This window comes from Papaver somniferum, chromosome 1 (assembly GCF_003573695.1).
Source record: "Papaver somniferum cultivar HN1 chromosome 1, ASM357369v1, whole genome shotgun sequence".
NCBI classification, from domain to species: Eukaryota; Viridiplantae; Streptophyta; class Magnoliopsida; order Ranunculales; family Papaveraceae; genus Papaver; species Papaver somniferum.
The window spans coordinates 133,964,220-133,990,559 of NC_039358.1; the positions used below are offsets into that span (position 1 = coordinate 133,964,220).

Here is a 26,340-nt window from a genome sequence, read left to right on the forward strand (position 1 = left end):
GGAAACAGGCCAGAATGTTTTTGCTTCACAAAAAAGTTAATTCTCTGACTTCTAGAAGTCATTCGGAAATAGTATACCCAACAGGCTATTAATCGGCTTCTCCAGGCTACGGGTAACAGGAACAGGAACAACTAGAGCTGCTATCAAGTTCCGCTCATCGCTCACGGTTCATATTTTATCACGAGATGACCAGAGCTTATATTTCCATTGCTTGACATCGTCGCCAATGGAGAAAATTTCAATGCCATCGACCAAACTAGACACTTAGCTACATACACTAGACTAGATCAGAACAGCAATCAACCACACAGCAGCATACTATACTAGTTTTGTTGCCCATGGTATTTGGAAACAGATGGTCGGTCCCTGTGTAGTGGGTCGCATTCAATTATTAACATAGTACTCCGACTGAGATATTTTCAAGTACTTAATATTTTTTCTACTAGTAGATGACGAGTTTAAGTTAATTAATGATGTGAGGAAGATGTGGATCTAATAATAATAATAAGATTAGATCGGGTTAGGAAATAAAAAAAGTTCTGTATTTGACATTGCATTTTAATTAGAGAAAGGCAAATACAATGTTACTTTAATCTTCTTAGCCTTTTCACATGATCACAGCTGAAGTGTTTGATCGATTTTAAAGGATAATAATTAGATGAAGACCCAGAAGAGAAAAAAATAAATGAAAACTGGTTGGAATGAACAAAATTTATCAAATTTAAAACAAGGGGATAATCTCACATCTGTTACCTCAAACTATTCGTGTTAGAAAGGTGATTATTTTTCTTATTAAAACGAGTAAATAGACCACTGGAGAGAAAGATGAACGACACTGTGTTGGTGTGGAACCAGGGTTCCAAAAATTGTTAGAATAGTATATACATTTACTGTAGAAGGGGACAAAAAGTTCGGCCTTAAATGTGACCAATGTTTATTGTGAAAGGAAAAGGAAAGAATTATATGATACGGATTTCAGAGCTCTTTAAAGTTGGCATGTAATTTGGTGTCGGCGGTGATGTGAGATGGACAGGGAAAGAAGCTTTAAGTAAAATTCAGCACATGTTCCGCTACCTCTCTCAATTTAGTATTCGTAATGATTCGACAATTGCTCCCTGTCCAAACTTCTGTTTGCTCTGTCTTCCTGCACAAACCTTAAACCCGTTTAAACCCTGTCAGAAGCTAAACAGAGAAGCATGATTTGCCGAGGACATCCCGTTCAAAAAGCCAAGAATGCAGATATTATCAAACTATTATTTACAGCACATGTCCAGCTTTTCTTCACGTGAATATGGAAGGCATGATTTGCTAAGGATGTGAAATTAGTGCTAGCGCAAATGGCCATCCAGTGAGTCTCCACGTAATAAATGATCTCCTATAGAAATTTGTTTAAGGTCCAGACAAGGGTCATAAATTCAAGAGCTTCTTATTTGATAACCATGCACCTTATACTCCCCATTTTCTTTCACATATTTCTATAGTAGAATACGAGCGGAAGTAAAAAAAGTTGGATTTGATATCAGAAGCAACTTTGGAATGAGGTGAAAGTTCAAATTAAACATGGAAGACCAATGAGGAGTGTACGTAGCTTACCTTGTATTGTACATCATCGGATGATTAAATTGCATGGTATGTAATTTCGCGAAGTAAAATATGTTCATGTTGTTGGCCGTGTTACCATTGATCGGCCACGTCCACTAGGAAGAACGCCTGGATGTCCAATATCTGATTCCTCCTCCTCTAACAGCTCTGAGAAGCAATACATTTTGGGTAAATGAGAGGATGAATAGAAAGGGTAAACAAAAACAAAAAACAATTGAAACTAAGGGGGAAAACTGGTGCAGCAAGGATTTAATCAGTTTCAGCTGACTCTAGGTTTGGAGTCTATTGACAATGCATAAACGCTTCACTTAACGAAATGAATAATTTTTGATTGAGTTACATGCTTAAAGAAAAAATTCCTCCCACTAAATGTGCTTTCAGCTTATAGTTTTTTTTAGTCCCACACTCCCACTAGATTTTCTCTACAACCTTCTACTGTTCTTAAAGGTGGATCTAGTCACTTTTTACTTGTACAAGTACTCCAAAGTTTGAGCACATCTTTTCAGCTTTAACTTGTAAATTCATCATCTTTTATTAAAGTTCTGTTCCTCGATATCTCTATGTTAAAATGTGTTTTCCTTTCAGCAACTTTTCCTCATATATACAACAATCTACCTAGCCATTATTAGCATGGATTAAGAAAATTCTGGTTTACATTCCTTATGTTTGTGTCAGTTGGATGGGTTATATTGGATACTAAATGCTTACATATTGCATAGAAGCAAGGGGGTGGAAAACAAATAACTTACCGAGCTAAGATGCTAATTTCTGAACACTAAATGAACTATCACTATTCAGTAAAGCTACTCTAAATTGCTCAGTTGAGATATATCTTACCAGAGACATCTTTGCCTAACTGAGGCCCAGCAACCCCAATACACGAAAACAATGAATCCTCATCTATCTTCAACTGATCATATGCTTGGTATATATCCTCAATAGTAGCGGCCTCATACAGCGAAGGTAGGTCTTTAATGCATGAAATGTCCTGAAAATCATTGGAGCACACAATAATATAACATACCATTCACTCGCCACCCAGGAAGAATTTCACAGTCAACGACATCTTCCATTTTTAAGAGGTCAGATCTACCAGTAATTATTTTCTATGTTGCTTTTATCATTTTTCATTTGACAATTTTTTTTCCTAATTATGGTCAAAGCCTATTAAAAAGATTTGAGTACCCTCAAACAACATAACTGAATTAGGAAAATGTTATAGAGAGCAACTAATATTGAGGTCTAAGGATAAGGTACCTTTCTTGGAACAGAAGATGCCTGCAAGTGAGCTAACAATCCCAGCCAATAAGCATTTTGTTTGGTCTCAGCTTCATGTCTCATTAGAAGTGTCCGCTTCGCCTGCCAGAGATTAACAATTAATGCACCAACGCGTCCACAATAGTAACTTTTACCAATAGCCCTTAACTAACACAATAGATCAAATATGAAACTGAATATTGAAATCGAGAAAAGTAACTAACCCTGTCCAGCTCCCTTGGGGCAATCTTGCTGCTCCGCAAACCTCTAAGAACATTCTTACATGCATCAACAGCTTTGTATACCTTCAAGTATAATCCAACCATGAAGAGTAAGGGAAAAGAAATAATAAGCAGTAGCAGATCACAGATATAGACACCATGGCATAAATAAATAATAGGTTGAGGTGCACCTTGCCAGGAGTTGACGTCACTGAAATCACATACCACCCGAGATTCAGCCTATCAAACAGGTTTAACTCAAACGAAACATCGTACGTCAACCCCAAAGAATCCCTCACCGTCGTAAATAACCTGCACCAAGAACCATACTCAGGGTAACAGATAGCCATAGCGAACCCACACTATCCTATAGAACATCTTCCACCAAAACATTCAGAAAACAAATTGACAATTGCACACTGAGTTCGCTGATTGTTCCAGTTCCAGCCATCTGATAATAATAATAGAGACCAAGTTCTGAAACTGGAACTACATGTGGAACTCGATATTCACACAGATCTTAAAAGAGATATTAGCATGATTGTGTTCCAACACTGCAACTTGACATAAAACAGACTAGTGTGACATAAAATGTAAAGAATAACTGCAAGTCTGTAACTGCAGTTACAACTAAGATGAGGTGTAATTATACAGTCGTGGGAAGTGGTACTACTGTGGCCAATTTGAAAGTCAGCTGAAGATAAATCAGATCATCTAGTGGCAATTTAGGTGGCATGCAATCAACCTCACTAATTTTTAAATAAACAAATAATACCTAGAATTTATTATCTCTGCCAAAAGCCCCAGCGTGATACCAAAGAATAGTGGGTGACTCTGAAGTTTCGATGGAAGACCATTAGCAACTTCCTTCTTCTCCAGAGAGAGGAATTCCTCCGGATGTGACGGTGCAACTGAAAGCAACACTCAATCATTATAACCCTCACATAATAAAATAGTTTTGAAACTCACTATCAACAAAAACAACTTGCGACCAAAATTTAAAGAAAAGAGCATCACCCATGTTGCACGCCAGTAACTTACTCTCTACTGGTGTGCTATTATCAATAGACTGGAAAAGATCTTGTCCGTCAACAGTAAGTCCCCAGCGGTTTGGGGCAGGGCCAGCAATATACGCGCATGCTCTCTCATCAGTGTCTTTCAAGAATACCTACGAAGAAAATGAATTGAAACGCTAACAAAAGGATATCTAGAAAAATACCATTCAAAGATATGATTCTGATTAATAACACTGCCGTTTATTGCAGCATAGGCAGTGAAACAACAGAAGGTGACATAAGTTATATAGTAACATCAGGAAGAAGCACAAATAGTTGGACAAACTTAAGGAACGCATACACTCTTATGATCGCAGGAGCCACATCTTTGAGGTTGATAATACTGAAATCGCCCAAATTATTACATTCTAATGTGGAACTCTGTTGGCTCAATGATCTCTCTAGATCTAACTGATGTGACTATAAATATCTCTATGTGGATTCTGACAAGATCAAAACATGTGAGACTCATAGTTGTTTATTACTCCCTCCGTACAAAAAAATAGGCGGAAAATGCAAAGTCTCTTTTTTGGTTTCATAAATATTGATTATCTTTACTGTTTTGCCCTTATCCTATTTCCAGTGTTAAAAACATTATCTCAATTATGGTGATTCCAATGTATATTAAATAAGGGTAATATGTGGAAAAACTCATCTTGAAATTGGAGATCCGCCTATCTAATGGGACAACCAAAATGTAAAACTCCGCCTATATATGTGGTACGAGGGAGTAGTAAGTAGCTTTTAGGCCATATAGTATAAAACTAATAAAGACATTTAGAATACGTTTGAACTCTAAACTAGCAATTTCAAGTAAAGTTCAGTGAAAGGGGGCATTACAATCAACCTTACTTACCTTATGTTTCACACATTATGGTTGAAAGGTAATCCGGACACGGCTAGGAGGCATTATAAATAACTACTAGAGTACTAAGTATCCGGTATCCCACATTCCCACTTCACTTACTAGGCATAAGTATGAATATTTATCTTCAGCACAAGATCTATGAAGACCGAGATTCCGGACAACCAACTATGTGTTCAGTCAGACAGTAGACATGACTGATACAAATACATCCAACACCTGCTAGCAGGTTCCTATCTTGATGGAGGGAAAAAGGAAAACTAAGGTAGACCAATACCAACAATATTTCAGAAGAACCCAGAGAACCAATATTCATAAATAAAAGTAATAGAGCATAAAGCAATAATATAGCATGCAAGGATTGGTTCCTCACTTGTTGAAACATCAGATCAGATGGAGAACGTCGAAACATGATAGGATTGAAGCCATCCACTACCCCCTCCCTTCTCGTTACTCCGACAGTCCCCAGGTAGTCAAGAATACAAGACTCGATATCATCCTCGGTGAAATCTCCAACAATACTTACCTGCAATGTTTTCACAATCGGAAGGGCAATGTGATATAAGGCAGATAAAAGCATAGACAAAGAAAGCAATTATATACATATAGATAGATATAGATATCACTATGAATGCATGAAAACTTTTGCAGGTAGAAATGGTCTCACACCTCCATATTATCCCCAAAGAATTGACTCATGACTGCATCTTTGACTGTCTGCAGAGTCAGCTTTTGTAACGATTGGGGTGTCGGCTCAACGAAACGTTCATCTCCGTTCAACATTGCTAACATAATCTTGTGAGCAGTTGATCTCTCTAAGCTTTTAGGAATGGATCTATAATATGAAAAATATAACTGTCTTGCTCTATCAAATGCATCCTCCAACCAGACACTACGCTGCATTTCAGAAAATTCCATAAGAATCAGGAAGGTAATGATAATTGTCGTAATAGTAGTAGTACTAGTAATAATAGCAATTAGAGTCATTGTTAGTTGGTAACACATCATCGTAAATTGAAGCTCCTTGAAACATTCCAAATTTTAAAACAACTGAAACTTGGAACTACTACAAAGTCTGTACACCAGGAGACAGGAGGAAAGATATTAGAAAATGGTTCTACATATCGTCAATAAATAACTCGGTACTTCTTGATGATGCAACTAGGAAATTAACACTAGACGACAATGAAATTACTACAGCTTACCTATCATCGGAATGTGACTAGAAAAACTAGCTTACACATAAAATAATACAACAGAATAAGACAAATAAAAAAATAAAGAATTAGTTAGGGAAGATTGAGATACCTCGAGTACCATATGAAGTAATTGGAATGCCGCACGCATTCCACCATCTCTACGTGTGAATCGAAATTCCATGCAAATAAACTCCTCTGAGGACTCCAACGAGCAATTTATTAGGTGGTTCACACAGAACAGCTCTACCTGGAAAAGGGAGACTAAAAGGTAAAGAAACACAACCACAAGAATATCTTCGAGAACAAAAATTGACAAAAGGACCATCAGATCATCTATGCGGAAGCAGGTTAGAGCTTGTTATTTCAACGCAATCTCCTTAAAAAACTAAAAAACCTATTTTTGCTATTTGGCTACTACAAGGGATCCACTAACAAGCACAGATGATTGGTGTTGAAAATGGCTTAACAGGAGTAGCTAAACGTAGTTAAATATGAATAGTTAGCATGAGCATATTTGTAAGTACAAACAATTAGACAAGTAGCTAAGCAGGCTGTCAATTTCAAGGAAAGAGATAACCAAAACTAATTAGAAGAACTTGGTGCAGTCGATATACTACTGAAAAAAGTTATCTGCGAGATTAGTTAATCAAGACTAACAAGCATCAGAATTATAGCACAACTATAAAGCATACCTGCTCCCTCGAAAAGTTTCCAACACGACCTCCTTCGCTAAGAGTTCGAACTCCCACAATAACAGCTCCTTTTAAATTGGAATCTTCTTGCGCTCTTCCACCACCAACTATCAGCCGCATGACACCAGCCTTAGACTCATGCTCTGTAATCTGCAATAATTCGAAGAATAGGCCTTCCGTACTGTAAGTAAACAAACAGAGAATATAACAACCCAAAAGTACCACAAAAACCTATAGGAAGCTTATGGGGTTAGGATGTGCCTAGTGAGCAAGTCACGTGAAGGGATGACATATAAGAGATTATTACCTTGTAATTAACAGAAATCCCATTTGAAAGGCGGCATTGTGTAATGCCTGTTTCTTCATCATACAATTTAGTGGTATTAACTCCTTCACTTAATGGGACGAAGGATGGTGCACGTTGTAACCTTAGTTCCTGCAATTGTGATGATGATACCAATTCTTTGGGCACCTCAAGCTGCACATACAAGCAAAACATAGAAAATTCCCTATCAGAAGAAAATTAAATAAATAAATCAGCGAATGTCCCAATTATTAAAACTTTAAAAGCCCCGAGATTGCCAAAATAAAATAGAATATTATTGGCGTGTTTGACAACGTGAGCAGAATATGAATCATAACAGAAGTCCTTCCTGGGCTAAGGAATCTGTAGTTTAAACTATGACAACATGAAGTGGCGCAATCAAGATAAATTCCTGGATTGAGGAAATCAAAGTTTAAACTTAAAAGAAAGCATACCTCTAGTTCAGCTTCAATGGGTGTCTCCAGACCTTGTTTAATAGCAGTTGTAATTTCTGTAGGTAGAATTTTAAATTCTGCTTCACCAATCCCATCAATATGAATTTTTTTAGGAACACATGCAACAATTGCTGCAGGAAGCGGTGCAGTAGGCTTTCCGAAGTCAGATATAAACTCCAGCACCTCAGCACCAATTGAGTTAACCTGGCAACACAGAACAAAAACATATGGGAAACCTAATGATATAATGCAGTAAATTGGAATTCTATTAGAGTGTCACTAAGTTAAGGTGTGGTATGTCAACAGAAGCAAGTGCCATAAAAGAGGATCAACAGAACGGTACTTAATTTCAATTTTTCAAAATATATCTAACCAGGTTTCAATTTTTGAGTTATAGCAAACACGGGAAAATCACGGAATAGAAATTACTTCTTCGAGTGTAACAGTTTCAGCAACAGCCACCAAACATTCATGTCCCTGTCTTTGGTCTGTAACGGTATGGCCAAGCGCATCAGTCTCCATGATAGAATCTAGGTGATCTACTGACTGGATATTATCAATCATTGCTGCTGAATGTTCACTATCTTTTATTAGTGCATCCAAGTAACGAGCCAGTTCACCTTTCGTCACTCCAAACTCTTTAAGTCGTCGAACCTGCAGCCAACATAAGAATGTAAGATGCTGAATGCTGATCAGCACATACTTCTTGTAAACTTTTCGACTATTACCAACAAGTAATGGTTGACCTAACAATCTAGTTATTGGAATTAAAATAAGCTAATTTAGTTAGAGAGTGTAGATGATAAAAAGAAAAGCACCTCGTGGACTGCAACTTTAATCGCACTGTCCCAGTTCTTAGGTTCTGCAGTTACAGTGAGAGTGGTAACAGTACAACCTTCTCTTCCAGAATCACTGTGATCCAATTCAATTGATGTGAAAGGAGGATTTGAACTCTGCACAATTTACAAATCAAAATTAATTCGACACGTGCATATAATTTCCAACAATTAATAGGTCGGTCTAGGGCTTACTGACCAACAAAATACATCGCCAGCACCGACTGGAATTTACACTTGGTCATCTATTCTAGCCAATCTAAGTAAGATATACAAACTAAATTGCTTCACAGAAATCGAAGTCAATTCTGCCCACAGCCCACACATAATTTCAGCATCCAAATTAATATAATCTACTCTATAATATACAGCTAGAAATCTATAACTGTAACCGAGTAAAAAAAAAATAGAAATCTATAACTGTAGACAACTCATTATAGGTTTTCCTAATTCTATCATTCTTTTTCTAATCTTTTTCCCTTTGTATTCTTATATGCGATTAATAGGGAGCACTTTGTAATGCCCAATAATTTCAAACTTCGTAATACCCTATGCCCAAGATATGACCACTAATTAAAGTTGAGACATGTGCAAAATTAAACAAGCTGGGGTATAAAGTGTTGATAGTCGATGAAATTTCCTGAAGATTTCTATCCGATTCGGATACTTCATCATCAAAACGTCTTGTATATACATGTTAAACCTACCTTGTATCTGGTGTTAATCCGGAAATGCAAAGCTGAGAGGAATATTCTCTTCATCAGAACATTTCGCAAATCTCCATATGTTTGAACCTTGCTCACAGGAATCTGTGAAAAAGAAAAACAGTAGATCAGGCAAGTAGAACACTTGAAGAGGGTATGAATGTGGAAAAATTAAGATTAATCTGACGAGTTTGGGAAGACTACTAAAAGACAACAAGACCCTTTACCTTGCAGAACATACTGAAAGAGAAGTTCTGCAGCAACTCGTGTTGGAAAATCTCCGGTGGATTAGCATCCATGCCAGCACCAGGAAGAGACCATTCATGCTTGACTGGAGGACGAACAGCATGCCTCTCCTTCTTCAAAGCTTTTGATTGATCCATGGAAAGAGATGACTTTTCATTTGATAAGCTTGCCGCCAGCCCCACTGGAAGTTTTGGAACAAGAAAGCTCGCCATAGCGCCGAAAGCACTAGGAGCTGGAGCTGGAGCTGGGGCTGTGTCATTTTCTATACCTGTTCGTCCGAAAACAGCCTGTGTGATACTAGATTTGTAAGTTAATCAACCCCTTAAAATTTCTAAGGTGCATTTAGTAACACTGCTCCTATAAAATTCACAAGCTCAAAACTCACATGGTGGACATAACAAAGTAATATGTAATGAACAAAGTTTAGAGGAGTGAAGATATACCTCAATCTGATATTCTATCTTGGAAATGTTATCAACATCCCCAACTATATATAAGGTGGCATTTGCAGGGAAGTACCAGCGCTCGTGAAATTTCCTAATTTTATCTGAATCCCACTTCTTAATTTGTTCCTCTAATCCAATTGGAAATCTTTTACTCAACTTATTTTCTGAATGCAAATGCTGAAGCAACTGCAACCAGCCCAAAAATAAATACCAAAATAAGAGCTTTTTATCCGAAACACTTGTCATTTTACCTCGTAATAGAGAAAAAGGTACTCACCTGACAATCAACGCGATACTCTATGGTGTTCATCATCTGCAGTTCTGAAAGGATTGCCAATTTCTCTTTCTCAATCCGACTAGCAAGAAATTGAGGGTGGAAAGCTATCTGCACTCGTGAAAGAAAGGTGGGATTCAATTAGTCACTACCATGCATTGTTTAACCCCAAGTGGTTACTGTGAAAGGGAGCATCATCAACCCAGAAGCTGACTCTTTTTACAACAGAAGCTGATTCATTTAAGTAATCAGCATAGACAAATCCAACAAAAGAAGAGCAAAGAACAACATCTAAATTCTACTTCCGGAACCTGTATAATTCAGCGGTTGAAAAATTCAAAAAATAAACTGGAGTATGATGAAAATCCCCCAAAAAATTCATAGGCATACCTCATTTAGAGCATCCAGTACAAATGGAAGTAGATCCCCATCGGAGTCCTAACAAGCAAAGCTTAACATCAATATTTAGAAGCAAATAACTTAAACAGCTCAAGGTAGCTTTTTAGACAATAGATGTACCCAGTTAAGCTTCATGTGCTTCAAAGAATATACATTATGGTACAAGTCCATTTAGAATATAAGCATATAAGTGTGGCATAGTGTCCTTTTATCAAAAACTCACACATGGAAGGATAGATGCATGTGAATGACTAAACTTAGAGATGCTACATAAACCCATCTCGAAGGCACAAAAGCTGAATTCAGTTCTGCAATCCAACTAAAATCGCTACGGTAAAATTAACTTTAGTTTATTTATGTTGGTCGCAAAGATAGACTAACCAAAGCATGAGCTCAAAAATGACTACTAACATTATGTAAACTGGCAATCCATTCAGAACCGCAGGTGACGAATACCATAGAGTATCATATTGCCAAGTGTGTACTTTGTTCTTTACTAGAAGTGATGGGTCAGATAAACTGATTTGCACAATAAATCTCATCAACATTAAGGCATGTGTATGGAATGTTGATAATGCAACTACCTGGTCCATTCACTAAAGCTATATATCTCAAAAATTACAAACACTCATGTGTAAGGTGTGAGATTAAGGTCCAATTCATAAATAAAATACCTAGATCAATTGTAGTAAAGAAGATATTTCAGGATTTAACCAAAACTCTAATGATCAAGTGAGGCTGACACTCTCATAGGTGCAACCCCCCAAAAAATGGAGTGTATATTTGTATTGCACTTTAGTATGCTGTAAATGAGTGAAAGGAGAAAAAAGTAGAAATTTCTACAACAGAGAAAAGAAAAAGTTTCAGCTTTCATGTGACGCGGAACAAAATGTATCAGACCTTTGTACTAGTAGGAGCATGAATATGGAACACTGTATGATGGAAATCTGTGTAAGCATTTGAGCGTGCTCCTGTCCCAAGTAGCTTCTCACGCTTCTTGCTTCCCAGGAACGCCACATGTTCAATCATATGAGCCATTCCTTGCTCATCTTCTTCCTCATCTACGGATCCAACATGGACCTCCATGTGTGCTTCAAATCTGAAACCCAAAATTTTAACTTAAATATTAAAGCTGAATATACATGTGAATTTATTTAGATAGTAAGCAATATATATAAAGACGACTAAGAAGAAGACCAAAAATCAATGATCGGACTTGGCGTGACTTCTAATCCCCAATAAAGAGATATATCAAAAACTAGTTAGCAAGATCATCGAATGCACTATTCCCACATGAAATTGTAGATGCACCAAATTGCATAAAATATCTCGACAAAGTCTCTATATGCCATTCTAAAATTTCCTGCTTTAGCCATGCTCAGGTGTTCCATTCAAAAGGCCTCTGACAAGATTAGAGAGCAAACTCACACTGAAGAATATTTGCCACAACTCTACCTTAGGTAAAGTGAGACTTTAACAACCATGCATAACCATCCCTGATCTAGCACATAGACCTAGTAAATGCTCAAATCCAACACACAGGCGTGCAGATTGTTACATTATTTCATTCTGCCAAATTACCTTTCTCCTGGAACCTTGTTTGGCAAAATAATATAGCGAAGACCATTTTTCAGTTGCCCCCGGTGTAACTTAGGGTGAGATGGAAGCTGGTATCCCAAAAAACCCTCTAACTCTGCTCTTGCTGCTTCGGGATCCATGAAATCCACCCCTTCTTTATCTATAATGGCGTCTGTCCAAGTTGGGCTGGCAACATGTGGCTCTTCTCGACCCGGGGTTGCATATGGTACATGAGCTGGATTAACCTAAAAGACATTCAAGCTACCATTAGCCAAACTAAACTGCATTGGTGAATAAAGTTCCACTAATAATAAGATGCAGTAGAATGGGACAGTCGAAAACTGATATCAGAGTCTAACTTCCTGAAACCCTTCAAACATTCAGCACTGAAAACTGCCCTGGTTTGATATCACAGTCCAACTAAACTGAAAATTGAGCATTGAGAACTGCACAGCTTAGATATCACAGTCTAACTAGAGTGAGCATTTCAAACATCGAGCATTGAGAAAATCTATACTAACATGAATCATCGAATTAAGTTTATGCACCTATACCATGAACGTCAAAACCAGTGAGTATATTTTACTTTTTTGATCAGTAGAAAGAGAAAACCAGACAGTTAACTTGTCTATAACCGAAATGCATAGCACCATTTTCGAGACACGGATCTTCCATTAGTTGTGACAACAGAAATAGCTGTAACTTACTGATAGTTTGCTTGATGATAACTTTGATAAATGGAAATTCGACTTGTCTTGTAAGATTCTCCCTGGGAATAACTTAGCACTGCACCTATGCCTATGATGGTCCCGGAAACAAGAAATGCACGTTGTTGTTTTCTGTAAGCTTGTTGCACTGACTGGTTCACTGAAAAAGGAATTAAATTGCTTCCATGCATCTTTCCTTTGAGATTGTAACTTTCCACTTCCACCTTCCTGCAGCCGCTTCTGGCCAACAAAACTACTGGAAAGGGGAAAAAGAGAGGAAAAAAAAACTTATCATGATCCATAATATACACATGTTGAGATGCCCATCAAACTAGTATTATCCAAAATCTGAATAACAAACCTATTTAGACAAAACTTTTACAAGTATTACTCCTCAATTAAAATTAAATCCAAAAAAACACAAAAAATCCATCTTTTAACTACCTAAATGAAAAATTCAGCAACAAAAAGACCTCCCAATTCTCTAAAACAACAAAAGAAATTCTCATACAAATTACATTCAAACCAGAAACAAAGTTATGAGTCAATCAAAATTAACAAATCCAGGAACTAAGAGAAGAAAAAAAACGGAAATTCTTATGAAAATCTTCAGCAACTGTTTTAGACAGCTGATTTTTCTATAGATAAGAACACAAGAACAACGATGTCAAATAAAACAAGTACAAAATCAAATAGAGACCTCACTGAAAACCCTAGAATTGATTAAAAAATCATAAAAGGTTTTACCTTTGACGGAAAGATATGGATTGCCCCCGTGGAGTGAAACCAGAAGACGCTCTGGTACTGAGAGAAGTACGAGGAAGAATAAGATTCGAGCGTCTTCTTGAAGAAGAATCACCTCTGGTTATAATAGAAGAAGAAGATAAGTGAGGGAGAGTCGCCATTAGTGATGACGATGATGCCATATTTCTCTGTAAGAACGAAGGCAGGGAAAAACGCGATGCGATACAAAACTACAAAGGTTGAAGCTCTAGGGGATAAGTTAATGTACGCCCACAACTATTACTTCTTTCCTTGTGAGCGGCCAAAAAACCTAACGCTCTAACAGAAAACCTAAGTAACAATATGGTGGCGGTTGGGTGGTTCACAATTTTGCGGGTGATCTTCAACTGTCAAGCTTGAGTAGCCGGGCAAGGGTTTTCTTCGGGGCTGGCCTTGAGTTGAAGGTCAATTGCGGAGCTTGATAGGAATTGCTTGAGCCTTTGAACTTAGGTTTGAGCCCTAGCAGTGTCTTCAGGATTGTCTGAGCCTTTCAACTTTAAAATCAAGCTTATTATAGGGGCGGCATGATTTATTAGAGGGGCGGCATTGTGATAGTAATGTCCCTTTAGTTGGTTAGGGGATGTTCTAAAGGGGATGTAAATTGACTAGATTACCCTTTTCACCTTAAATCAACCAAAATCAAATCAATTTTTTTTAAACCTAATGAATCAGAAAAAATCAAATCAGTTTTTTTTCATCATCTTCTCTTCTCCTACATCAACTGTAACCTCCATTAAAACTGAAAATTCCATCGTCTTCGATTAATCGACGATTCGAAAAATGTTTGGAAAAACCCAGTTAAGGTTTAGTTTATCGTGTTGGATTTAAGTTAATTTTGTATCAAAAATTAGGGTTTTGTATGAAAATTGAAATTGAAATTTCTGGTTGCATGTGAGTTACGGTTGGTAATAACTCAAATACGAACGGTAACTGTAGATTGGGTTGATGTTACGGTTGGTTTTAACTCAAATACCAACCGTAAGTTCTTAGTTTTGAGAAATATGTTCAGTTACGGTTTGTATTTGCATCATATTTATCAACCGTAATTGAGTTATGGTTTGTTACTCAAACAATCATACCAACCATAAATCATCATGTGTCTTAAGAATTTATCAAATAATGATTTACGGTTCAAAAGTTAAGTTGACACACCAACCGTAGGGTAGTTACGGTTGGTCTCGATTCATTAGTTACCAACCGTAATTTAGTTACGGTTGTTGTCCAAATTTAATTACCAACCGTAACTGGTTTTACAATTGGATCTTCCCCAAATTTAACCAGTTACAGTTGGTATTCGATAACTTACGAACCGTAACTAAGGTCACGAGCAAAATTGCAACCGTAAGTTCTTTTGAAAATTTAAAAGTTTTGATTTTGTTACGTATTTTAGATAATTTTGAGCGAGAAAAAGCTAATGGGAACTAATTTAGAAGTATATTGGGTCACTGGAATCACTCATTTTGGTTAAGTGAATCAAAATCTAGGGTTTCACAAATATCACAAAAGTTTTTCTTTTTCTTCTCCTCTAAACTTTTTTCTTTTTAACTCTAAAAATCTGATTTTGTTTTGATTTTGAGTAAGTGAAATTAATCATTAACACTAAACTTGATTATCATCATTAAATTAGGTTATCAATAATGAGGGTTAATTTATCATTTCCCAAAAAAAAATTGATAAGGGACACCTTGAATGATCATGTAATGACCCTTTTTGTCCTATTAGAATGCCGCCCCTCTAATAAAACATGCCGCCCCTACAATAATATTGTTTAAAATATGGTCAATTGTTTTCAACGTTTAATACCAGGCGATCTCAATTTTTGCTCAATTATTTGGAATGAGGTGGCTAATGCTTCAGCTAAGCAAGTTGTCATGCTCATGTAATGACTGGTTTCAGTGAAACCAGAGCCTCGATGACAAGATTCACAAATCCGCCATGATAATGGGGAAGGAGCTGAGGCATCACAGATAGGACAACTATAGAGCAATATACATTTCATATACGAAGGTATGTTAAAGACTCCTGAGAGAACTTTTGCACATAGGTAATTCAAGCATAGACACACGAGAGATGCAACAACTTCGGAACCAAGAAAAATAAATCTTTAAAGCACAAAGGAATTTACAAGTGATAGAGATCCGGGGATATTACAAATACTTTCACAATTTTGTATAATTGCATAAATGAGTAGTCCAAGTTTCAGCTAGCAAAGATCAACCAACTAATATTGAATATAGGGAGTTGAGAAGAGTAGAGAAGCACAAGAAGAAACGTAAACTTGCTGCGTAGCAACTGATACACAGGACTTCAATTGCAACAACCCCCACCTTGAGAAGCAGCCCCGCTGTTTCCTCCAGACGTCCCTGGAACTCCTCCATATCCCACTTTTATTCCATAGGACTGCACGAAAAGTTGAAAGCAGAATGTTACAGAAAATACAGCATCTTCGGAAAACCAACCATGCGTAACAAGTTACAATCACTCCTTTTATTTTTCGTGGGATAGGATCTAGTCACATTAACAAGTTGCATAATTGTAACTCAAAACATGCACAAATTCAGATTCGTTATGTTCATAGGACGGGACTTCTGACACCCACTGTTGGTTGATCAGGGCCTAAAGCAAATATCATCCTGACCCTAAGCAGTTGCCCACACATACTCCCTTTAGAATTAATTTCTAAGAAGAACTAGGGAACTAAAATAATCACTTTAGGAAAGTCAAAACTAACCTCATTTGATACATCAAAGACACCATCCTGAATCTTCTTGTATATTGTGGCAGCTGTGCTTATGAACGCCTATCAAAACATTTTCATTTTCATTAAGGAAAATAATGGGAATTATTACAAAAGAACTAGGAAACAAAGTTGAAAAAGGTAGGAAACTCTTTTGCATAGTAGTAGGGCCCTCACCTCCTCAACATTTTGAGCAGTCTTTGCTGAGGCCTCCATAAATATCAATCCATTCTCCTTGGCAAATTGTTCACCTTCCTCGGTGCTAACTGCTCTTCTATGAGCAAGATCACACTTATTGCCAATAAGCATAATTGTCATGTTTGCATTCGCATGCTGCCTTGCATCTTCCAGCCAGCTAGCCAGGTGATTGAAAGTTTCCCTCCTGAAAACGTAGAGATATGACTAAGACAGGCCACTCTTATAACCATATCAAATTATCTAAAACAACTGAACTATAATGCCGCAAAATTACATCCGTTATTTTCTCACAACTTTGATATTAGAAAGATCCTCTTAATTTTCTGATCAATCTGTGAAATCGAAATTAAATTTTGAGTTATCACTCGAATTCAAGAATTGTACCTTGTGATATCATAAACCAGCAAAGCACCAGCAGCACCTCTGTAATAGGATCTTGTAATCGAGCGGAAAGATTCTTGACCAGCCTGATAACAAGGTGCCGTCATCAAACACAATGCACAGAGAAAAAAAAAGAAAAAAAAGAAAGAAAGAAAAAACAGAACACACAAACTAGAAGGAGAAGTGTACAAACCGTATCCCATATTTGGAGCTTTATTGGCTTGTTGTCAATTGTGATCATTCTCGCCCCAAACTCAACACCTATGGTTAAGTCATGCACCGGCTGGAACCGCTTGTCAGTAAACTGCAGAAGGAGGCATGACTTTCCAACTCCTACAGAACAAAAAATCAAATGAACCTAATCAGCATTCTTCTTTTTTCCACAGCAACAAGCAATTGTTCTAACCTCATATTGGTCGATTAAGAGAACCGTAACACATAAATTTGTCACAATCCACAGGAAATTATAAAACACCAAAACTCTGAATGTTATTACACTAACTCATGCTGGCAGCATAGGGGTTACACCAGGGGGGGATTTCAACTATGGCTCCGCCACTGGGTTTCACCTAATACTAATACATGTCTGAAACCGAAATCTCTCTAGCAGGGCTCAAAGGTTAAGATAGATGACTACACTAATTTAAGGATCAAAGAGAAATTCGTCACAACTCACAACCTAGGGATCCTGGAAATCTGAATCAGGAAAACCAGAAACAACCAATACGGCAACAAAAAAGAAAAACGCGTACATCATCGGATTCCATCAATAAGATCACATGAGAAACTTATATCACAATAGCAGAAACATCTACAGAAAAATGCAATTGAAACAAATTACATAATAAATGGTTTCCGAAATTGATCATCAAAAAGCCAAAAACATGGCATACGTTATAAATCAGAAGTTAAAAACCTAGGTCATATTCATGAGAAAAGAAATCTGAGAAACTGGGTCCCATTCCATGACCGAATCAGGAAAAACCCCAATTACAAGCAATTCAAACAGACATAAATAAATAGAAGAAGATGAAGCAGAAAATCCAGATAAAATTACCAGTATCTCCGATAATAATATACTTGAAGAGGTAAGCATAAGACATCTCTTTAGTTTTAGGAATTCCAAAAGTGAGATTATATGAACACAAACAAACCTGGAGAAAAAGAGAAGGAAGGAAGAAGGTTTGTTTTGATGAAGCGAAGCAATAGAGGAACTTTGCTGGATCTATAAGTTATTGAAAAACAATGACATCTGGAATGTTAGCTGGCAGGACAGGTGGTAATTGAAGTTTGACCTCGATGTTCCGATAAACAACGAGACTGAATTTCTTAGGACACCTACGGGGTCCTGTACCGACAAATATAGAAGGCCCATTCGGTTCCGCAGAGGCAATTGAATGGGCTTATTGAAGGGATAAAAACCAACCTGTCAAATAGTTTGGTACTATCCACTTTTTTCCCTTTTTTTTTTTTAATTTAGGCATGCCTAAGGCCGGTTCCAATAGGTGTTGGCTAAACCTCCCATTTCCCACGCCAGCTGGCCTGGCAAACTGGCCGCGTTATTATGGGAAAAATGTTAACCGATCAAGTCTCCACCGAACGGATGAGACTAGACCGCTAGCAGTCTACATAAGACCGGTCGGTCTTGTAATCGTCGGTTAAATAGTGAAGTAACGGTTATCCCACTCCCTATAAATTCACCCCGTTCAATTCAATTTCATTACACCTCATTTTCTCATTAACTCTATCATCTTACTCTTTTGTACCTTTAATCATCTGTTGAGTTCTTATTTTCAACTCAATGGATTCTTCTGACGAAGAAGTTCGTATTCATACGGATCGATTTGAAGAACAAAAACGAATATTCGTTCAGGAGTTGAAACAAATTGATGATGAGGCAGATGAAGATAAAGATCTAACCAACAACTTGTTGCAACTATATTCATCGGGGCAAATACCTAGAGATCCAGAGCCAAAAGAAGTGTTCACAAGAAGATATACGTACCGGGGTCGGGATGAATGGCACGAGAAGCTGATGCACGATTATTTTCTTCCCGACTGTGTGTTCTCTGATGAAAATTTCCAAGGCCGATTTCGCATGCCCCGACATTTGGTGCTAAAGATTATTGGCGAGCTTTGTCAGGTAGAACCTCAATTTAATTATCAGTATGATGCACTGAATATTAGGGGTCATAGCCCTGAACAAAAGGTTACTTCGGCCTTAAGGATTCTAGGATATGGCAGACCTCCAGATTCAAATGATGAGTACCTTCGCATTGGAAAAACAACCGCATAGAAGTATCTTTCGTTGTTTTGTGAAACAATGATTAATCATTTTGGTCCAACCTATTTACGAAAACCAACTGACGCAGATATTAGAGAAATATTAAAGCAAAATCAGGAAAGGCGATTTCCCGGAATGCTGGGTAGTCTTGACTGCATGCATTGGATATGGACCGGATGCCATACCTATTGGTCCGGTCAGTATAAGGGTCACTACGCAAAACCAACGGTTATCCTTGAGGCTGCTACTTCTTATGATTGTTGGATATGGAACGCTTTTTTTGGTCTCCCGGGATCTCAAAACGATATAAATGTTTTACACAAATCGCCTTTGTTTGATGATGTAAAGTATGGAATTTCTCCTCAGGTAAATTTCAGTATCAACGGGAATCACTACACTCATGGTTATTATCTTGCAGATGGAATTTATACAAAATGGTCAACTTTAGTTCAATGTTACAGTCAGCCACCTACCGGAGAAATGGGTCGTTCATACTCATATTTCAATAGTAGACAAATGGATCTGAGAAAGGATGTGGAACGGTCTTTTGGAATTCTGAAGCGGAATTTTTCAATCATTTGTGGGCCTTATCGTAGTCTAAGTACTCGTGAAATGCATAAGACTACGCTGACTTGCATCATTATGCATAACATGGTAATCCAGGAAACTCGTCGTAATAAGAATTGGACTAACCATCAAGATGAAGACTTAAGGCCTGAGATTATAGCTATGAAAAGGATTGTCACTCAATATCGTCTTAGAGGTGACACCAATGTTGAATTTGGAATACGAGTGGCGAAGATGGAGAGGAAAATTTTTCGAATACGAAGCGCAGTACCAAATTCTTAAGGAGTTTCTAATAACTCGTATGGGATGTTAGGCTTAATATTAGTTTTCATGGATGTTGTCAAGTTTAAGTTTTAATGTAATGAAAAACTAGTTTAAGTTTTAATGTAATGAAAAAACTAGAACAATTTGTAATGAAAAAACTAGAACAATTTCATTCACCATAACTACTACATCTTCATTAAAATTAAAGCTGATACATTAATTAATTAAGTGGCACTACTTCATCGTGGTCTTCATCTTCCTCATCTTCAGCAACTTGAACTCCAAATTATTTTTCCAAATTTCTCTTGCTTCGTTTTTCTTCCAACTCCTCTGCTAACATGTCCATCTCCATCTCCCATATCGTATATTGTCTGGGATTCATTGTTGTGGTGTTTGCATTTAGAGTCTTATTCTTCTCATAGTCTGAAACAAATTTCTCTTGAGTTTTTCGATGTTTTTTCATCTCCCTAGTCAAGAACTGACGGTCTACAACTCTTTGTTTTTCGGCAATCTTCTGATGCTCCATCAAAGTATCAAAAACACCTCCTTCACTTGCTTCTCCTTCTTGGGAAGCTTTTCTTGCTGCTCTTGCATGATTTCTTCCTAATAATTTTCTCTTTATCGCAGCATTGACATTCAAGTAGGAATTGTTGCTTGTTGTGGTTTTTGGTGAAGAAAATGGATTATTCGAAGGGGGATGAGATGATTGAGATGGTTGTGAAGCTGGCGTTGAAGGTGAAGAAGTGTATGGTGAACTTGCAGGCATATTCTGCATGTTTGCTAACACTTAAAGGTTATATTTAGGCAACACTTTCAGAATACGATAACAACTTTCATAAGAAATTTTTTTCCCATGTTTATGGTGCCAATCAGTTCGACACTTTCGTTCGACATCGACAAGACCGCTCGCTCGAGCATGAGCAACTTGTATTAGAGCAGCGACATACAAGGAAACTTGGGGGTTGATTATAACGAAGCGACCAGACAATCCATTTGCATCACGGTCGTTGATGTTCATAGTTTCTTCATGAAATTTAGCAAATAGTTATCCCACAACTTGGTAAATTGTTGATGGGCACCATCGACACTATCTTGTGTATAGAATACATAGTTTCTGCAAATGCTTTCATCTTCGGCTATGGTAAATTTTGCACCCCTAATCTTCTTAGTTTTATTAAATTGAGTATTAGATTGAGACATATTAAAGAAATTATACAATACTAGTGAATGAAAGAGTTGGATGATGAAATTTGTTTTAGATTAACAAATGTGAAGAGTAGAGAAGAGAAGGTGTGAGTTAAAATGGTAAAGGAATGTGATATTTATAGGAGGAAGATTTATGGCCGTTGGATCAGATTCTACTTAGCGGTGTAAACTAGACCGACCGGTCTTATAAGAGCCACTAACAGTGTAGTAAACACCTAACTGTGTATCCTTGACCGAGCAGTCGAGTCTCAACCGCTCGGTAGAAACTTGACCTGGCCTGGCTAAGTGGAAAATTTGCCTCTTATCCAGGCCGGTTTGCCCGTTTTCCAGCTCCATAGTGGATGGAAAAATGGCAAACTCTCAAGTTTGCCACACCCATAGGAACCAGCCTAAAAGGAGTACAAATTAAAATTAGTGGCATAATGGCGTCCACTATTCCTATGATTAAGATTTTACATGTCACTGCTAAATTGAAAGTTTCCAGTTTAAGTTTTGTGAATACTTTTAAGCATAATATAATAAAAGAAATGGTATTGTTCTTTCCTTTATCATCATCATTTTTTCTTCTACTTCTTTCATGGTAATTGTGGTAGAATCTTCCTTGGACTATTGTTTTTCAGTTAATTAGGTGCGCGAAGCAACCCGTAGCCTTTTGTAAATCTGTATAGCCGATCAGACGTGCAGAGCAACCATTAGCCTTTTGTAAATTTGTATGTCAGCCGACCGGATGCGTGAAACAACCCGTAGCCTTTTATAAATTTGTATAGCCTTTGCTTGTCATTTGCAAAAAATTTCTTTATTATACGAAATAATTGATCATACATCAATTGAACTTATGCATAAAAACTTTGCAACCATTTTCATTGATGGTGGACTTGATCTTGGACCCATCCATCCGCTTTAGCTTGTAATACCCACTTTCGGCGGCATTTCGAACTCTAAACGGCTCTTCCCAGCTTGCTGCAAACTTCCCGGCGTTGGCGTTACTTTGCACATGCGAGGCGATCTTTAAAACTAACTCATAAATCTTAAAAACTCTTTCTTTAATGCTCTGGTTATAGTAGTTGGACGTATGTTTCCTATAGGCATATGCAAATCCTTTCGCACGAGCCCTTCTTTCTTCTGTTGTATCTGAGTGAGCAAAACGACTTACTTTATTTGGTGTAGTGTGGATTTCCTTCGCCACTCTCGTTGATGGGAAATCTATCTCCACTGGTAGTATGGCGTCTTCTCCATGGACTAAAGAATAGGGTGATGCTCCCGTTGAGCTACTCTTCAAGATCCTGTATGCCCATAACTTCAGAGGTAGCTGCTTGTGCCATCCTCTGTGACACTACACCAAATTCAGGGATTAGTAACTAGGAGTCGCAACAACTTATCTCATGTTGCAAATTTTTAGTTGCAAAATTCAGTTGCTAAATTTTTGTAACAATTCAGCACAGTTACAAAACTCGCAACTGTTTGATTCTGTTACAATTCTCAACTAAATTGGGTAGTACGCGTGCGACTCGTGTGTGTGGCTGCACACACATTTAAGCTGACTCGATTTCAACCCATTCAGATGTGAAACTGACTCGGGTTTATCCTATTATTATCATCGAACTCTATTTTATCTCATTCTTATCTCTCTTTCTCTCTCGTTCTCATCTCTCATTCTCTTCTGTCATGTATGAAATTCGAAGATTTCAGAGATATTAAATCGCAAATCAAGCCAACCTTTTTATTTTTCGCCTTAGGGTTTTGAGGTTTACATACAAAGTTGTTTTAGGGTTCAGTTTCTCTTATATAGTTTCCAAAAACTCTCAAGAGCAGCAACACAAAGAAGAATGAAAGCCCTAAACTTCTCATTTCCTTGTAAGTATAATAAAGTGTCTCGCTTGATTTCATCCCTGTGTTTGATCTTTGATTCCGGGCTTCATTAAATCTGATTTGTGTGAAATCCCCATGAAGAGGAATGACGTTTTCCTCGTCAAAGAGTTTGGAAATGGAAATCAAATGGTTCAGTTCAGTAAATAACCTAACAATCTCTACAACGTTAATGTTAGAGCGTAGCTCGGTTGAACCCACCAAGCGTTGGTATGTCAAGTTTGGTTGTCATATTTTAGTGAATCAAAACTCATGTTAAGAGTCGCTTGATTATGTAGTAGAGTCAATTTCATATAGGTTAGCTTGAAAGTATTAGGATATGAGACATTACAAGTATTGCGAAGTCTTGAAGATGTGAAGAAGCAAGGAGATACAACGACAACAATCATCCTTCCACTTGAGGTTAATGATATTTGACTTGAACTGTTTCATTCCCTAACGTATCTTTCAAGTCGTGCATATTGAAAACAAAATGTGAAGCATATTTGAACTCTAGATAGACATAGTATTAAGGAATACAATACGAGGTTTATTGCTTAACCATTAAACTTTGTAGATAAGACATCGCGGATAATCATTTTAATGTTATTGTGATTATGTATGGGTGTGAGGTGACGATTTCATCCTAGGGAACAATGTTTTACATGTGTTCTAAGGAAGTAAGTTCATAAACTTGTTTGTGAACCGAAAAGGAAATTTCCAGGTGTTATTGGTTTTGTTATTCATTGCATATCTTATGAACAACCAATATGTGTGATTGAATATAACCGCTCAAAACTTGTTTGTGTTCTTGGTAGAACTATTCATAAAGGCCTGACTTATGTATTGGTATGACTTTTATTAGTGAAACCAATCTTAAGTAATCACCTGAGATGGTATGATCGGGTTTGTGATTTTATTGTCTGAACAAATATGGGAAAGGGGAACCGATCCTAGTAAGAGGTGCAGTACATCACAAAGGGGAACAGATCCTTGTATGGGGTGCAACAAGGTTTATAGCATAAAGGGGAACCGATCTTATGGACATGCGCAACACGTTTTTAGGCAAAGGGGAACCGATCCTATGGACATGTGCAACACATATAAGTTATATACCATATATATGTGGGGAACCGATCCTAGTACCTAGTCAATCGAATTTTGGAAAGCTAGTGTGACTATGCACAATACTCACATGGAATGTAGAACCGAAACTTGTTTTGGTAGAATCGTTAAACCCGTGATTGTGATTGAATGTTTGTTTGATCAATCGCATAGTTCTTGAAAGTCAGATGAACCAATTCTAAACTTGTTTGGAAGTGTGGCAAATCGGTTTCAAGGTTGTAAGTGTGAAAGAGAACTTACAAAGTAAGGATGTCGACATACTTTGAACACGTGTTATGAATGTTTATTTCTTTAATTGTTCAAAGTTATTCCTTAATAACTAAGGGAAGAGAATCCCAGGATCAAAACATAAGTAAGTTAAGAATCTTTTAATTAAGGTTATTAATTTCATTTTGTAGGGAAATATAAGAATTAGTAATGTGCGTTTACTAATTAGATTTTCCGAGAGATTTCAATTATTATTTTTGGACAGAGCATTTCCAGGAATTATGGAAACCAAATTTGTGCTTTAATGAATATCTTGAGAACATTTTCGGTTTTGGAAATTCCTTGGTGTCCAAACTTCCTTGTCAATAAATACTTGAAGTTTGCCTTTCTAGCAAACTAATCCTTCGTAACAACAGACTCCCTCTTTTGTTGTTGCTACTGGTGTAGCCGCCTATTCGGAGAGGAGAGTAACCTAATTAGGCGAAATCTCTTACGTCCGCTCAGTTTAAAGTCTTCTTTGGGATTGAGAAGCTCTAGCGTATACCGTTGGTGGGAAACTAGATAATTGTGGTTTATCTTTTGTTTTCGATTGATTTGATTGACTAACGGTGGTTGAAATCTGATTGCACCTAGTTTGTTTATGCTTGAGAATCTTCTCTTATGATATAAGATTCACTCAAACTAGTTCAGAGTTTCGACAGGGATCTTTAGACTGTTGTTAGTTCTAAAGACGATCTTGTGATAATCCATTGTTAACAGACTCCGTTCTGTGCGTGATTGATCACAAGAGATTTAAGTGATTGTATGCAGGTTTTTATTGAAGATTTAATAAGATTTGAAGACAAAGAAGATATTGAAGATCTGACTTGGGTTTATAATCTTTGGTGTGCACAATTCTTGTTTCGGTAAAATAGGATCCAATTAATAATCGGTTTATCCTTGTGGTAGATTGGATTGATTAATTGAGTAGATCGGCATCAACACAATTCTTTGGATTAAGAGTGTTCTTGGCTTAATCTTAAACGATTACTTCGGTAATTGAACATAAGATAGATCTAAGGACCTGACGAAGGAGTTTATGTTAAGATAAACAGAAGAACTTTTGTCCGACTCATATCACTTGGTTGAAGAGAGTTGATACCAAACAGATTTGTTGTTCCTTTACTGTTTGGAATACGAACCAAAGGAATTGTTCCAAGTACGTGACTTATTTATAAGTTGGAGGCGTGGGAATACAGACGGAACTAGGTGAACTATAGGTTTAGTTGCTTGGTCTCAACTATACGAAGTTAGGTGTAATTTTGTGTAGCGGCTTAATCCTGAGAGTATTCAATTCTGGACAAGGTCCTAGAGTTTTTATGCATTTGCGGTTTCCTCGTTAACAAAATCTTGCTGTGTCATTTACTTTATATTTTCGCATTATAATTGTTTTATTATAATTAAAGTAAATCACACAAACGTTAATTCTTATTTACTTGATAAGTGAATCTTATTGTGTTTGGTTAAGTCTGAACCTTTTTATCAAGTAACATACTTCGTTGTTGTATTGTCTCGATCTCGTATCCATAGACGATCACACGAAGTGTGAACCGATTAGTTGTATTGTCTCGACTCTGTCCATAGATAATCACTTTCAGAGAAAGGACTTATAGGTAGGAAAAAGTTTTAGCTTGAGATATATTTAGGTACCCTCGCCTTTTCAGTTAACACCTTCAAATACTTTGGTGAGAAAAACAACAGCTGGTCTTGTACTTTTGAGTTCTCATTTGGGTTTTGTTTCGATTATGTTGTTTAGATTTTAGGGTTTTTATTAATGATTTTGTTGATGTTGGTGGTAATTTGGTGTATTGTAGGGTTATCTACTGCAAAGACTATTTCAGTTCAAGCTGGAAAAGATTCAGGT

The 26,340-nt window shown here is 37.1% G+C and overlaps 4 protein-coding genes across 5 annotated transcripts; 2 read left to right on the top strand and 2 right to left on the bottom strand.

Annotated features, from left to right (window-relative positions):
* Positions 1-720: 720 nt before the first annotated feature.
* LOC113301508 (stromal processing peptidase, chloroplastic-like) lies at positions 721-13,928 on the bottom strand. Its single transcript, XM_026550278.1, has 25 exons — positions 13,588-13,928; positions 12,841-13,096; positions 12,137-12,378; positions 11,456-11,654; positions 10,547-10,594; positions 10,160-10,267; positions 9,880-10,068; positions 9,418-9,723; positions 9,194-9,295; positions 8,469-8,603; positions 8,080-8,304; positions 7,651-7,854; positions 7,199-7,369; positions 6,892-7,041; positions 6,309-6,446; positions 5,670-5,897; positions 5,374-5,526; positions 4,122-4,248; positions 3,856-3,991; positions 3,272-3,392; positions 3,084-3,164; positions 2,860-2,961; positions 2,440-2,590; positions 1,594-1,749; positions 721-1,154 (listed from the first exon to the last, which is right to left on the bottom strand). The coding sequence occupies exons 1-24, from the start codon at positions 13,764-13,766 to the stop codon at positions 1,658-1,660; spliced, it is 3,843 nt and encodes a 1,280-aa protein (XP_026406063.1). The 5' UTR covers positions 13,767-13,928; the 3' UTR covers positions 721-1,154; positions 1,594-1,657.
* A 1,775-nt stretch (positions 13,929-15,703) lies between these two features.
* Positions 15,704-18,153, bottom strand: LOC113301515 (ras-related protein RABB1c). 2 transcript variants are annotated; one of them, XM_026550290.1, is made up of 6 exons: positions 17,997-18,153; positions 17,133-17,272; positions 16,943-17,025; positions 16,538-16,742; positions 16,355-16,423; positions 15,704-16,023 (listed from the first exon to the last, which is right to left on the bottom strand). In XM_026550290.1, exons 1-6 carry the CDS (start codon positions 18,040-18,042, stop codon positions 15,931-15,933), a joined length of 636 nt encoding a protein of 211 aa, XP_026406075.1. In that variant the 5' UTR covers positions 18,043-18,153; the 3' UTR covers positions 15,704-15,930. The 2 variants fall into 2 exon arrangements, with proteins under 2 accessions (XP_026406075.1, XP_026406080.1); XM_026550295.1 differs by having other exon boundaries at positions 18,094-18,115.
* A 587-nt stretch (positions 18,154-18,740) lies between these two features.
* Positions 18,741-19,235, top strand: LOC113350995. Its single transcript, XM_026595083.1, has one exon. The coding sequence runs from the start codon at positions 18,741-18,743 to the stop codon at positions 19,233-19,235; it is 495 nt and encodes a 164-aa protein (XP_026450868.1).
* A 27-nt stretch (positions 19,236-19,262) lies between these two features.
* Positions 19,263-20,072, top strand: LOC113351004. The gene has a single exon (XM_026595090.1). The coding sequence runs from the start codon at positions 19,263-19,265 to the stop codon at positions 20,070-20,072; it is 810 nt and encodes a 269-aa protein (XP_026450875.1).
* Positions 20,073-26,340: the final 6,268 nt, after the last annotated feature.